Genomic DNA, 12917 nt, shown 5'->3' with positions numbered 1-12917 from the left:
GTTTCCGTTTTTTCGTCGTTATCGGGAAACCGCTTCTTATTATGGGTTAATCACTCGTGAGAGTTTATACAGGGTGTCCCAGCTATCATGCACCAAGATTTAAAAAAAGAGCGATGGAGTTACTCGAAGAAAACCTAGTGCATAATGTTTGCGGTACTGTGGAGAAGTGGACAGTATTTTTTTCGTTAATTAGAGTTAATTAAATAATTGCAATTAATTATCTAACTCGGTAATTACTGTCCTGATCCCCGAAGTGTCAATGAGGCACTTGTAGGTACCCACGAGGGGAATCTAACTGCGGTATTTTCAGCGAAGAAATATTTGCGTACTCATTTATTCTGGCTGATAAAGAAAACCCGCGAACTATGAAAAATACCACGTGACGACGCTCCCGCGCGTATCGTAAAGCAGCGCCCCCAAATAAGTTTATTGAAAACAACTACTTCGCCTGTCACCCGCCCGAAGAGACAGCGTATCACCTTGATAATGGCATGCATGGAAGGAGCAGCAACAGCAAGATTCGCGGGGCGCGTGTGCAGATAAGGCACAAACGCGGTCGCGATTTCTTCTTTCTTTCTTTTGTTTATTTCGTTATGGCTAACTCAGAGGCAGCCTGTTTGAGGGCATTGCTTTACGAAGCCCGCTCACGCGCGCGGGAGCGTCGTCACGTGGTATTTTTCATATTTCGCGGGTTTTCTTTATCAGCCAGAATAAATGAGTACGCAAATAGTTCTTCGCTGAAAATACCGCAGTTAGATTCCCCTCGTGGGTACCTACAAGTGCCTCATTGACACTTCGGGGATCAAGACAGTAATTACCGAGTTAGATAATTAATTACAATTATTTAATTAACTCTAATTAACGAAAAAAATACTGTCCACTTCTCCACAGTACCGCAAACATTATGCGCTAGGTTTTCTTCGAGTAACTCCATCGCTCTTTTTTTAAATCTTGGTGCATGATAGCTGGGACACCCTGTATATGGCGCATCACTTACCATTGCGGAAATGGCTCGTACAACTTTCACCGGGTTGGTCCTTGCAGCGTAGGTGAGACTGGATTTGTCCAAGATGAGCGAACACGCCGGCAGAACCATCTCTCCAAACTGTAATGTCACGGAACGGAAATACGGCCTTGGTGCTCAGGCCACAGTTTCCAAAGTCCTCTCCCATCTACACTGACTAGTGTTCTATTACTATATCCTACCACACGCAATAAGACAGATAACGCAAAAGTGTACAACTTTGTTATTCGTGTTAGTAAACACCAGATATCTCAGGCTAATACAGCAGTTCACTGAACGTACCAAATTTGCTTTATTTAGTTAATCAATGAAAATTTCGTAATCGGTAACTGATAACCATTAATAGCGTAAGCTGCTCTGCTGGTTTGTGCATTATTTTACATAAGCTCCGATAGCAGTACTACAAACGTCGTACGCTGCCACTACTCTCTGACACGCGAGCTCACAAAGTATGGTCAGCCGACAACTGAATTTCTTGCCATGTAAAATTTACCTTACTGCCTTCGGATGAATAACCCTACAACAAGCGCATAGTCTGAGCGTATTAGTTCTGGTACATTGAATACATAAATATGAACGCTTATTGACTGCAGCAGGAGGGAAAGTTGGGCGAGTTGGTATTGCCACGTGGTTTCGAAACACCGCGGTTTTACAAGAACACAAAGAAAAAAACCAGACAGGAGAAGCGCTGTCCTGCTGTCCGCTGTCCCTTTTTTAACCTGCTGAAACCTTACAGTGGTGCTCATTTCGTCTTCATGAATGAACGTCTCGAATTTCTTTCATCCCTAAATTTATTCTGCCATAATTTGTTCTTAGTGAGACCAAGCCTACCTGCCCAAATATCCACTGGCGCCCTTCTGGCTGCTTCCAAGACCCCATGTAGATTTTTCCAACGTCATTCAAGACGTACTCCCGGCGCCAGTCTTCGTTGTCCATGTACACGGCATCCTCTGGAAAAAGAATACAAAGTACGAACTTTAACGCGGCTTATAACTTCTAGCCAAGTGCAACTCCAACCTTACAAAAAAAAGGAATTACGCGCTTTCGCTCTTGTTCTGTTGCCATCAGATTTCAGGTGTCCCATGTTTATTGGTTCGAATTCCCTAGAGCGCCTATTGACGAGCTTCCTCGCATTATTTGACAACCCTTAGGTAGTGTTACTCGTACGTGCTATAAGCATTCACCGGCACAGTGAAATTTTCTCAGCTGTTGCGAATGGAAAAAGTGGGGGGGGGGGGGGGGGGGGGGAGCTATGTGAGAGAAAGGCTACACGTAACTGAGGCAGAGTCGAAATAAAAACCCATAGAAAGTAGGAAGAACGGCAAAAAGAAACAAGAGACGCGAGATGCACGACGAGGATGAGGACAAGGTCGCGACAAGTATAATTGCTAGCAGATGTGCGGAGTGACGATTAGTGCGACGAAGAGTGCAACCAGGTTGGTGTTCACCCTCAACAAATTCCGGTATTACATAAATGGCACAGGGAGTAAGAATAAGACGGCTGCGATTGAGCGAGGTTATGACCTGGGTCAGGCGGGTAAAATGCACTCTGAGTACCTGCCTGAATCGGGTTGTTTTGTCACTCAACCATTTAATCATGGCGAGCAGTCTGTCAAATTCGCAAACGTTTCTTATCGGGGAAAAGAAATCAGAAATGGCGTAGTGTACAAAATTTAGGCGCGCGTAGAGCGTCAGGTGGCGTGAACTATACTCCGCGCACCTACATCGCTGCGCACCTCTTGACCCTGCTGTGCGTAAAAACTGCAATTTAAATTATTTTTTGTCCTCTGAATTATGGCTGGTCTGTGAATAACAGATCAAGAATTCACCTCTAACACGAACTCGTATAGCTAGGCTGTCGAAAAATTGCCCCGTTAGTAAGTGCTTGGTCGGTCACCGATAATCAAAGGGCCCTAATGAGTTCTTTGTTGCTTAGCAATCAAGTTAAGGAAATAAACGTGCTACCTGGCCAACCACCGATTTCCATTGTCATTATTTACCCAATTGTTTCAAGGTAACAATTTTGCACGTATTTATTTTTTACCGTAAATCCACGTCATGTAGAGGTTCCACGCGTGTTTCTGTTAGTTTTGTGTTGACTTCCTTTCTATTTTAGAAACGACCCTATGCTTGGTTAAGTACCATATAAGAAACGTGTCACTTCTATTCTCTTTATGCTCTGAGTCCACAGTCGTGCCTCTGGCATCCTCGGAACGGGAGCTCATAGATGTAAATTGTTTCTGTAGATCGTGTTTGCCATCGGCCATTTCCTAGATGACTTTCATGCCCGTCAATGTAGGCCACCGCTGACGGCGTCGACGAAAGAACGCTACCTAAGCGCACGGTCACCCTATCTCGACGCAGTGGAATCTGGTGTGCAGGCGGAATGGAGTTGCCGAGCGTGCGGAATGAAATCAGCACTGATTCACCGGTAAACGTAACACGCCTGCTCTGGTAGAACGCCCTCGTTGACCTGGCCTGGCCTGACAGGGGTTGGCGAAAAAGAAGTCACAACGCCCTTGAGCTCGGTGCCGCATCACCACAAGATAAAAACGTAAAACAAAACCTCTAGCTCTTGAGTGCAGTGCACACGCATGTGGTCAGCGATACATGCCCATAGGCACTCGCGTTATCAGCCACGGTAAACACATGTGCTGCCTCAGTTTAAGAGCAGGTAATCAGCCACGCGCGCTTCCACCTTGTAAACCGCGTATGCCTATCTAAACGTGCATACTTCGGAGGGCATCCTCCGTCGTTGGTGCTGGTGGACTCTACAATTCTTGGGGAAATTAATACTAAAAACTTCCAAGGGGAAAAAAGAAAGATAGACAGGGGTCGTGGTATTCTCGATTCTCATGTCTGTATACTGACTGGGCCGCTTCGATTACGTTGTTAATGGGTTCGGACGAACTCCGCATAGTTGAATGAAAAAAAGAACGGCTGATAGGAAAAACAAAGAAAACATCAGTGGGTAACGAAAACTAAACAATGCATCATGAAGGGCAGTCCGCGTCTATTATCTGACAATAAATATGACACACAGCAAGGGTTAATTCTACGTTTGAAGGGAGGCAGACAGTAGAACTTCGCAAAAACCGTACCATCAGAAAGTTTAACCGTCAATTGCGGGAACCGAAACCTGATTGTCATTGAGGGTGGTTTGGTGCTTATCCGACTGTTCTATGTAATACGTTAGGAAATAGGTGCGAAGCTCGCACGGTGTTAAAGGCACGACAGCGAAGTCAACCAATAAGAATATTAAATTCAGCGCCAAAGCGTCCACGCAGATTTCTAGATATTCAAATGCAAAACGGCAAGACGTAAATCGTGCTACACTCGTCCAAAACTCCTGTGGGTTTGTTTAACCACAACGCATTTGAATGACACTTCGTAATAGTAACAAAAAAAGAAAACTCAATATCGAAGACATAACAACGCAAAAAAAACGCAAAAAAATCTCAAGCACCGCGCTGTTCCTTGCTTTTTTTTTGTTGTTTTAATGTCGCTCAAATCGCTTACTTTACCCATGAGTATCACTGTAGGCAATGACAAGGGCTTGTGTGAAAACTCGTCTGCGCTCTGATTTTACACGGTGGAAGCATAGCGTTTTGCATTGCGCGATGTCGCCTCGCAAACCGGACGTTCGAGTCAGACAGTAAATCGAACCGATCGTTAATAGATTTGGTTGATTAATTATGGGGTTTAACGCTCCGAAGCTAAACCTGGGCTCCGAATTAGTTGTCCGGACTAGCGGAGGGCTCCGGATTAAGTTTTATCACATGGGGATATTTAACGTGCGCCGAAATATCGAGACCTCGGCGTTTTCGCTTTTCGCTTCCATCTTAAAAGCAACCCCCATGGCCTAAATCGAACCGGCGTCCTTGGGTTCAACAGCAGAAGGCCTTAGCCACGGGGCCACCGTGGTGGGTGGTGTCTTGGATGCATCAATATGTAGTTCAGGTGCACCTAGGCGAAATACTCGTAGATGGACGAAAGTTTTTTTAGTGCGCGGCAGAAAACTAGCGAATTTAAAACAAACCAAAAGGAATGGTTGCTATTATATTTACAATAGTAGTATAATTTGAAATATTTATAGAAGTTCTTCATTCATAATTTTTCATAATTTTCATTCACTTCGTAATAATAATTTTCAGATTATAAATATAATCTGAAGTTACAAATTAAACATTAAACGCCAAATGACCGTATTTCTTGTACTTGTATGATGCGATTCAGTTTATTGCAATACTTCTATCCAGATGTTACCAAGTAGTCACTGAATAGTATAGTAAGCGACGGTACCCAGATTATTCAAGGCAAAAAGAAACGCGCCCAGTGACCACTCGTGCGTGTCTTGTGTAGGAGTGGTCTGCACAGAAAACGTATTTTTCATGACCCAAACGGGCGCGAAAAAAACTCACCTTACTGTCACAATATGTTCTGTCATGTTTTGGCCATTGTAACAAGGTAGGGTACGATCCTGCAATACTAACCGCTCCGTCAAATCATTTTTACCGAGCACTTCAGCATAATCGAATCCCCTTCCTGCAACGGCAACTATATAGCACGACTACTTACGTAAATATGCGCAAACTAACGTCGCATTACGTCGTCCCATACTTATTTATGGGCTCTGTTTAGACTAATGCCCTTTTCTGCCATTTATTGTTTTATTGCAACCACTCCCTTTTCCATTATTCTTAGTTATGACTGAGGCTGTCGCCCAACAAATAAATAATGTGCGCACTACACAAAAGGAAAACGAACTCCACTGGTATGAGTGCGACAGCAGTAAAGAGGTAAACATGCAAGGACAGTTTGCGCCTGCCACAAGCTGGAAACGAAGGCTGCTTCACTAACTTCCTTCCATCAATAAAGGCAGGGCCTTCAGGGTTACAGTTAACAGCTCCCCGCTTTTTGTTGCTAGTACAAAAGGAAGGAACAGCAAACTAGAGAGGCGGGCAGTGCATAATAGACAGAAGTAAAATCTTGGTCCTCATTTTAGAGATAACGGCTGAAAGCTGATACGGCATCATGCGCGTTGTCTGAACTAAAAATGGCTAACGTAGCGGTTGAACTGGTATCACGGCTGTGAGATAGACGCATAAACATTCAGTCACTGACCTTTGGAGGGGAAATATCGTCTTTTTTGCATTCACGGGGCCTTGTTAAAACAGCGTTTACTGATACCCATTCACCCCTGTTTGCTTTTGTCGCTTTTTCTCGGCTTCGGAGGATCTCCTCATAGTTTACTGGCCACGCGCTGGCATGCGTATTTCAAAACATGCGAAGGGTTCCTGTAAGCTCCTGTAGGTTTCCTGGTTCCGTTTTTTTAATAAGGGGAGGGGTGGTCGGTTTCTTGAATTCAGCCTATGTGGTTTTTCACAAGAGGACAGAATTGATTCTGACCATTTTTTTATATATCATGAGGCTTTAAATCGCCTTCACCTCTGACCTAGAAGAAATGCTAACATTCAAAACGCGTTACCCTGTTCTTTTTTTTTACCACAAATTAACCTCTACAACGTCTTATCTCCAGAATCGAAGTAGATTTTACTGTTTCTAAATACGCCACCTGCGCCCAAGTTTGCCGCAACTGCAACAGCGCTAATTTACACATTATGGTGGCTTTTGGCGCCCTTAGCCGAGTAGTACACGAAGTGTCCGCCACCGCCGTCTTTTGCGAAATTTAAAGAACGTGGGAACCATCTCCCGGTCTGAGTTACTACAAGGAACAGTTATCAAGAGTCAAGATTTACTAAAGAAGGAAGGTGTATCGCATACATCGTAACGTCACTGGATCAAACCATGCAACAAAATCGCGTTTTTCGAAAGTTCAAGAGAGCAAGATTGAAAAATGTCAGGTATGGATATTAAAGGCAACCAATCCCTCCCTTCCCTCCTAAGAAATGGTAAAGAGGAAGCTATGATCCATTTCTCACGCTTTTGCTTTTGCCTTATCGTACGAAGGGGCCTTGGCATGCCAGCCCACTTGTTGTGGACCGGCATGGCAGACGGGCGACGGTAGTTAGTATACACGCTCGATCAACTGGAATTCTGCATTGAGTATAGTAGAGCGCTACAAATTTAGTGGCCTCTGTCCAGCATATGAGACCTATGCGGGCAGGGTTGAATTTATACAGTTGCCTATAGGCAACTTTTGCTTCCAAGGCGGCAAAGCGGCCCAGCCAGTCGCCTCCTGAAGAGTAGGTGCACGTACGGTTTGGCAAAAAAAAAATAATGTGTCCGGCGTTATTGTGACCACTGATCTGTCTCTTTTACCCAGGGCGGTCTTTTGTTGGGCGGCCCACACAACCCTGCACAACCTCATAATTACCCCGCAAAGTGGGCGGCTGGTTCGACAAGTGTCCAGGAGCACGGTAACTGGTGGCCCACATCATGAGGGCTTTCAGCAGCTGCCTGAAGCGAGGCGACTGTCTCGTCCCCATCATCCTGTGTTCGGTAAAGTTCCTATCTATCTCGATATTTTCCCCCGTTTTTGTCTTTTCCGCGGTCTGTTTTCATTATCCCTGACTCCCAACAAGCCGAAAACGTCGCAGACTTCTTCAGAATTGGTCACGTCGGTACTATTAATGGTGTCGTTAGTTCAGCTAATAAAGGAAAAGTGTCCATCGCATGCGGGCATTGGCACATTGGCACATCACGGCTGATGTGCCAATGCTTTGAGACTCAGAATAAAATGTTTATCTCCCTCCACATTTCAGCGCGGACGTTTGGAGAACTTGCTTATAGGCGTCCGCAGCATGATTCTCCAGTAGAACGTACGAAACGTAGCCACCCCTGTTGCGCATTGTTCAGTAAATGATCATCATTCAGGGGTCAGTTCAGTTAAAGCGTTCCTTTCGCGGTTGGCGGTGGACACCGCTGCTACAGGGGCTGAATAGACACAGCAGCGGACGTACCTTTGCACCAAGGGTTGAAGAGCACGTAGATTTCGGACGGGTGGCGGTACTTGTCCCTGGATTCCGGCTCGGCGCGCGACCGACTCAGCACGGCCATGCGCCACAGGCCCACGCTCACGCTGGCCGGCACGAACACTTGCAGAGAGACCATGGCGCGGTCATGGTGGGTCACGCGGATGTCCCACATCTGCGGTGGTCGGTTGAATTCGCCCTTGGTCGGCGGCACTCGGAGACTCGCGAAGGTTCCCTTGCTCATCTCGGGGTTGGGACCTGCACCACGCGGAGAGCCACCATTCGTCATCCCGGTGGTCCACAGGAAGACCACGTGTCGCCAAAGGACAGACTGCACACGTATCCCAGGATAAATCCAGCGGTAAAGAGAGCTCCAAGAGATCGATAGCTGCACCACACTTGCCTAATTAACTTGAGGTGCGTACCGAGGAGGAGTGAACGTTTCCATCAACAGCGATGAAGTTCATGAGAGATTCCTGTTTGAGAGGGGCTATAGCGATTCACCCGCAAGTAGCCAACATGACGAGATGGTGAAGTGCCAACTCAGGGTACCCATTCTCGATGGTTGACCAATGATGGTGACAGCTGCCATCACAAGTGGAAAAAAGTTAATGGCTCTTGGGAAGCAGTTTTCCTCAATCCGCACATACCTGCTTCGGGGAGACGCCATGAAGATGACATGATGACATTGAAACAATGGTCAGCTTTGCTGGACTATCATTTAATCAGTGATGCGATCAATGGGCATCTTGTCTTGTTTTGTTGTTTTTGTCTTCGTTTTTTTTCCTCCACACACGAAGAAAGAAATGCTCCTGCCGTGTGGTTTCGAACCAGTAACTTCGTAGTGTGTTGCGTTGCCTGCCGGTCTGTTATAGTGGAACGATTAAAAGGAGTGATTTGGCCATACGCGCCCTTCTGAGCGCTTTTTTATAGGCTGCAAAATTAGCGGATAACTTATTGCTTATATTTTTAGAGCATCAGCGGGTGGTTTGTGTTTAATTGAACAAGAGGAACATATCTACGTGATTAGAGCTCTATTTGCTGGCTCATGGCTACAAGTACCTTGTAAGCCGTAGCAAGGTTCTTTACTGAAAATTAAAAAAAAAAAACTGAGTTTTTCTGGTGCTTACCTACATGCTTCAGTGCTGAAGGTGGCGTAGTAGAAAAAAAACAATGACAGAGGTGGGCAAGGGAAAAATGTATAACGGCATGGACTTGGAGTATGATGGAGGAATAACATGACTTTTTTTTTTTTTTTCATAAACGAGGGACCTTACTATTTCGAGCAGAAGGGAAGCTTCACTGCAGCCTTCCCCCAAGCGGGCGGTGCGGACCACTCTGGCACGGTTTCGCTGGAGGCAGGCGTAAAGCCTCTGATGACGTCTTGATGGAAGCGAAAAGCAAAAACGCCCGTGTGTACGAGTTTTCGGCGTACGTTAAAAATCCCCGGTGGCTAAAATTAATCCGGGGCCCTCCACTACGGCGCGCCTCATCGCCTGCGTTGCGTCGGCGCGTTAAAACCTACATTCAATCAATCAATCAATCTGATGACGTCTGAGATATAATTCAACTGAAGGAGAATCGTTGTGTAATTAAGACGATCTCCTTTATTGCATCGGCGGGGTGCTGCAGGTTAATAAGGTCAAGGCTAAATCTTTCCCTTCTCTGTCCTTTCATTCCGCATTTTTTTATCGAAGCATTTGATCCAAATATCGGAAGTACAAATATCTCGTAAGCGTTTGCATCTTCCTTCCACGTGCCCACTCATTCGCCGTTTTTACTAGTCTCAGGTATATGAACTTCTCAAGTATAACTGTTCTACGTACAATTATTTGAATCGTAAACTATTTGGCTAACGCTTGGTAGCTAGCTAACGTATTCTGTCGTTCTTTTTTCGACTTAGCATCACTCCACCGCATTGCAGCACACGTATATTTGCCAACGCATTACCCGTCTCATCGCAACGCATCTGAGGCAAGGTAATTAATGGAATAAGATGAATAGGACGTCAGCTAAGAGTACTGTATCTCTTGTATCAGACCTACACAACTGCCAGGTATACGTAAAGGCGTATAAGGGGAGAGGTTATGCACACGCATATAATTTCGCAATGGCTCTAGAACTTCCCGCTGATATTGCACACCCATAATTGTTTGACTGGTTAATCGATTATCGAGATCCTTGATAGATTATTCGGCGTGTGGACATTATACGTAACTGTGTCGTAACTACGCGGGGCATACGGGCCCTTGAACCACTGTGGCGACCTACTTCCCATGGGCCGATCCTCCCGCACGCGAGTCAAGTACACCCAAACCACTGAGCTGACCAACTCGGAGCCGACACATCAGAATAGCCTGGTCAACAGGACAAGAACAGCAGCCCAAGACGTCGGAGCACTAGACTAAGGGCCCCACCTCAGCTCATGGAAGACATCAACAAGGCCTCCCACGACTCCTGGAAGTTCATTTTCTCTCCCTCGAAGCAATGCCCGATTTTGCAGACTACTTTCGCTTGGCGGTTTAAATGAGTCATGGCTCACCTCCGCCGGCTCCAACATGAAACGATAAACACCGTAGTATGGTAGTCGTAGGCGCTTGCATTGCACTTGTATTGCACTGTACACACTTGCTCAACAGCGCATTTGTGATAAGCGCATTGCACAAGAACGCCCCGATCTATCGTGCTCACGCGTTATACGTGTGTAGGTACACTTTTATGCAAGACGCGCCGTACGATGCTCTCTCCAGCGTTCTTTGCGTACGTGCTGGCATTGCTCTTACCGATGCTGAAGTCGAGACACACTTCGTCATTGGCTGGATCGTATTCCCGCTTGAAGCGGATGGCGACGAAGAAATGCTGACCGCGGCGGAGAATGAGCGGAGGGTTGCTCAGTTCAAGAGCATCGAACATTTCAGTGTGGTGGTGCTTGGCGTTGTCCTTGGCGTAGACCTCAACAGCGTCCACTTGGATCGCACCACCTGCATCAACAGCCCGCAATTGCTCTGGCATTTATTTGCTTTTATAATGCACGCACCATGTTCTATTCATGAGCTATTTATCAACGCGGGGTTGTAAAAAGCAAGCATTTTGTGCCACAGCCTTCGATAAACCCCGCAGCGACAAAGGGCCATTCGATAAACTTCGCCGTGCATGCAACATTTTCATGCTGCGCAAAAAATTACAGTAATCCCCAATTAAAAAGCAAGGATCCGGGGGACTGGAGGAACCTGTTCGGGCTTGTCAGGATTTCGGACTTAGTTAAAGCAATTTTTTTTTGTTTTTATTCGACTGTCAAAGGCAAAACGAGTAGTTATACGGTTTTGCCAAGGTTTCGGCTTAACTAGTGAACATTACAGTCATTTTGCCAGAAAGAAGATCATATGCGATTTGTTAAATTGATATTGACATGACCGTACACCCCTGTAACATGGCAATACACTCTTCTATTCAAAAAATGGCATCGCACTTGTCTGACACTGAACCGCTACTCTCCTCCAACTTCAACTTCAATTTGTAGGTTGAAAGAATGCATTGGTGGTTGTTGTGACGCGTGAATAACGACCAGAGAGGTCGAAACGGCGGCGGCAGCATCATCTATCAATTATGCTGAAATTATTCCTCGAAGCTACTGACGTCGGTAACGTGCACCGGCTATTCCTCACGACCAATGCCCAATAGTACCTCCGAAGAATGTAAAAGGGGTACACAACTGCTCAGGAAAGCCGGACTTGCCCATTATACAAACAAAAATTTATTCCCTCCGCCTCTCCCTTTCTCACGTGTCCACGAAATGCATGCATACGTTGTTTCCTACATTCCTACGTTTCCTGCGTTCTTTGCAGCACCAGTCTGTGCTTCTCGTGCTAACGCGGGCTAAAAGAGAAGAGAAGCGGAGGTAACGACGCGGATTTCCGGACTTCTGCGAAGCACGCAGCGTTCGAACTATTTGCAATCACCTCGTCGTTTCCCTCTCAGCTCCGCCTCTTCACGCTGCTTGCGCTCGTACTCTTTGCGCATGCGCTCAAGAACGGCCGCCATGTGCGCCTTGTAGGCATCCGAGCTGGGATCGTTGAGGTGGCGCCTTCCATGATCCGACATCGTGGAGCGGCCTCTGGGTTGCCTAGCTGCGAGAAAAAGAACGACATCGAGACACACGGTGAGGACGGCTGCATTCAACATAGTACATGCTGGTGGGATAGCTCGCTGTTAACCGGGTTTATCGCACTACACACACTCCATATACTTCGCCATCCCTAACAGACCCTCCTCTCCCCTCTCAAGAGCTGTGAGAGTAGACAAATTCTGCACTCGCAGTTGGAATAAACGACCAGAAAAGCATTGTTAATGACAGTCCGTACAAAACGCATCTGTACAGCAAGAGAAATCACCATAAAGTATTAAATATCCTTATTCACAGGCGTTACGGCCTATTTCATCGTGAGGTGGGAGCCCTTCTTGCTAGTGGCGTCATCGTGATCGTCAGCCTTATTATGTCGAGTGGACCCGCCGCGGTGTCTCAGTGGCTAAGGCGTTGCGCTGCTGAGCACGAGGTCGCGGGTTCAATTCCCGGCCACGGCGGCCGCTTTTCTGATGCAGGAGAAAAGCAAAAACGGCCGTGTGTTCGGGATTTTGGCGTACGACGTTAAAGATCCCCAGGTGGTCGAAATTAATCCGGAGCCCTCCACTACGGCGCGCCTCATCGCCTGCGTTGCGTCGGCACGTTAAACGCTACAATGAATGAATCAATATTATGTCGACTGCAGGACCAAGGTCTTTCCCATATCGCTGCAGCCGTTCCTTTTTTATGACGCCCTAGCCGGTTTGTTACCACAGATTTTTTTTTTATTTTATCCCACAATCGAGTTGTTTTCCCTATTTATAGTCCCGTCTCTCTGTACCTATTCGGTTAATCCAGAGGTCTTCCACCAGTTTTGAGTTCCCCGCCTTATATTCCC

The 12917-nt window shown here is 46.4% G+C and overlaps 1 protein-coding gene across 1 annotated transcript in view; it reads right to left on the bottom strand.

Moving 5' to 3' along the window:
• Positions 1–12917, bottom strand: part of LOC144155504 (hemocyte protein-glutamine gamma-glutamyltransferase-like) — a 44521-nt gene that overhangs the window by 13189 nt on the left and 18415 nt on the right. Inside the window, exons 2-6 of the mRNA XM_077686996.1 lie at positions 11919–12086; positions 10743–10940; positions 7948–8217; positions 1856–1974; positions 998–1105 (exon numbers count right to left, since the gene is read on the bottom strand). Coding sequence (XP_077543122.1) covers positions 998–1105; positions 1856–1974; positions 7948–8217; positions 10743–10940; positions 11919–12060 — 837 coding nt within the window. The 5' untranslated portion in view covers positions 12061–12086. The remainder of the gene's footprint in view (positions 1–997; positions 1106–1855; positions 1975–7947; positions 8218–10742; positions 10941–11918; positions 12087–12917) is intronic.

Source organism: Haemaphysalis longicornis, unplaced genomic scaffold, assembly GCF_048455015.1.
Source record: "Haemaphysalis longicornis isolate Haplotype H1 unplaced genomic scaffold, Haemaphysalis longicornis Haplotype H1 scaffold_1, whole genome shotgun sequence".
Lineage (NCBI taxonomy): Eukaryota > Metazoa > Arthropoda > Arachnida > Ixodida > Ixodidae > Haemaphysalis > Haemaphysalis longicornis.
The sequence above is the reverse complement of the archived record's forward strand: the minus strand, read 5'-3'. Positions and strand labels throughout refer to the sequence as shown.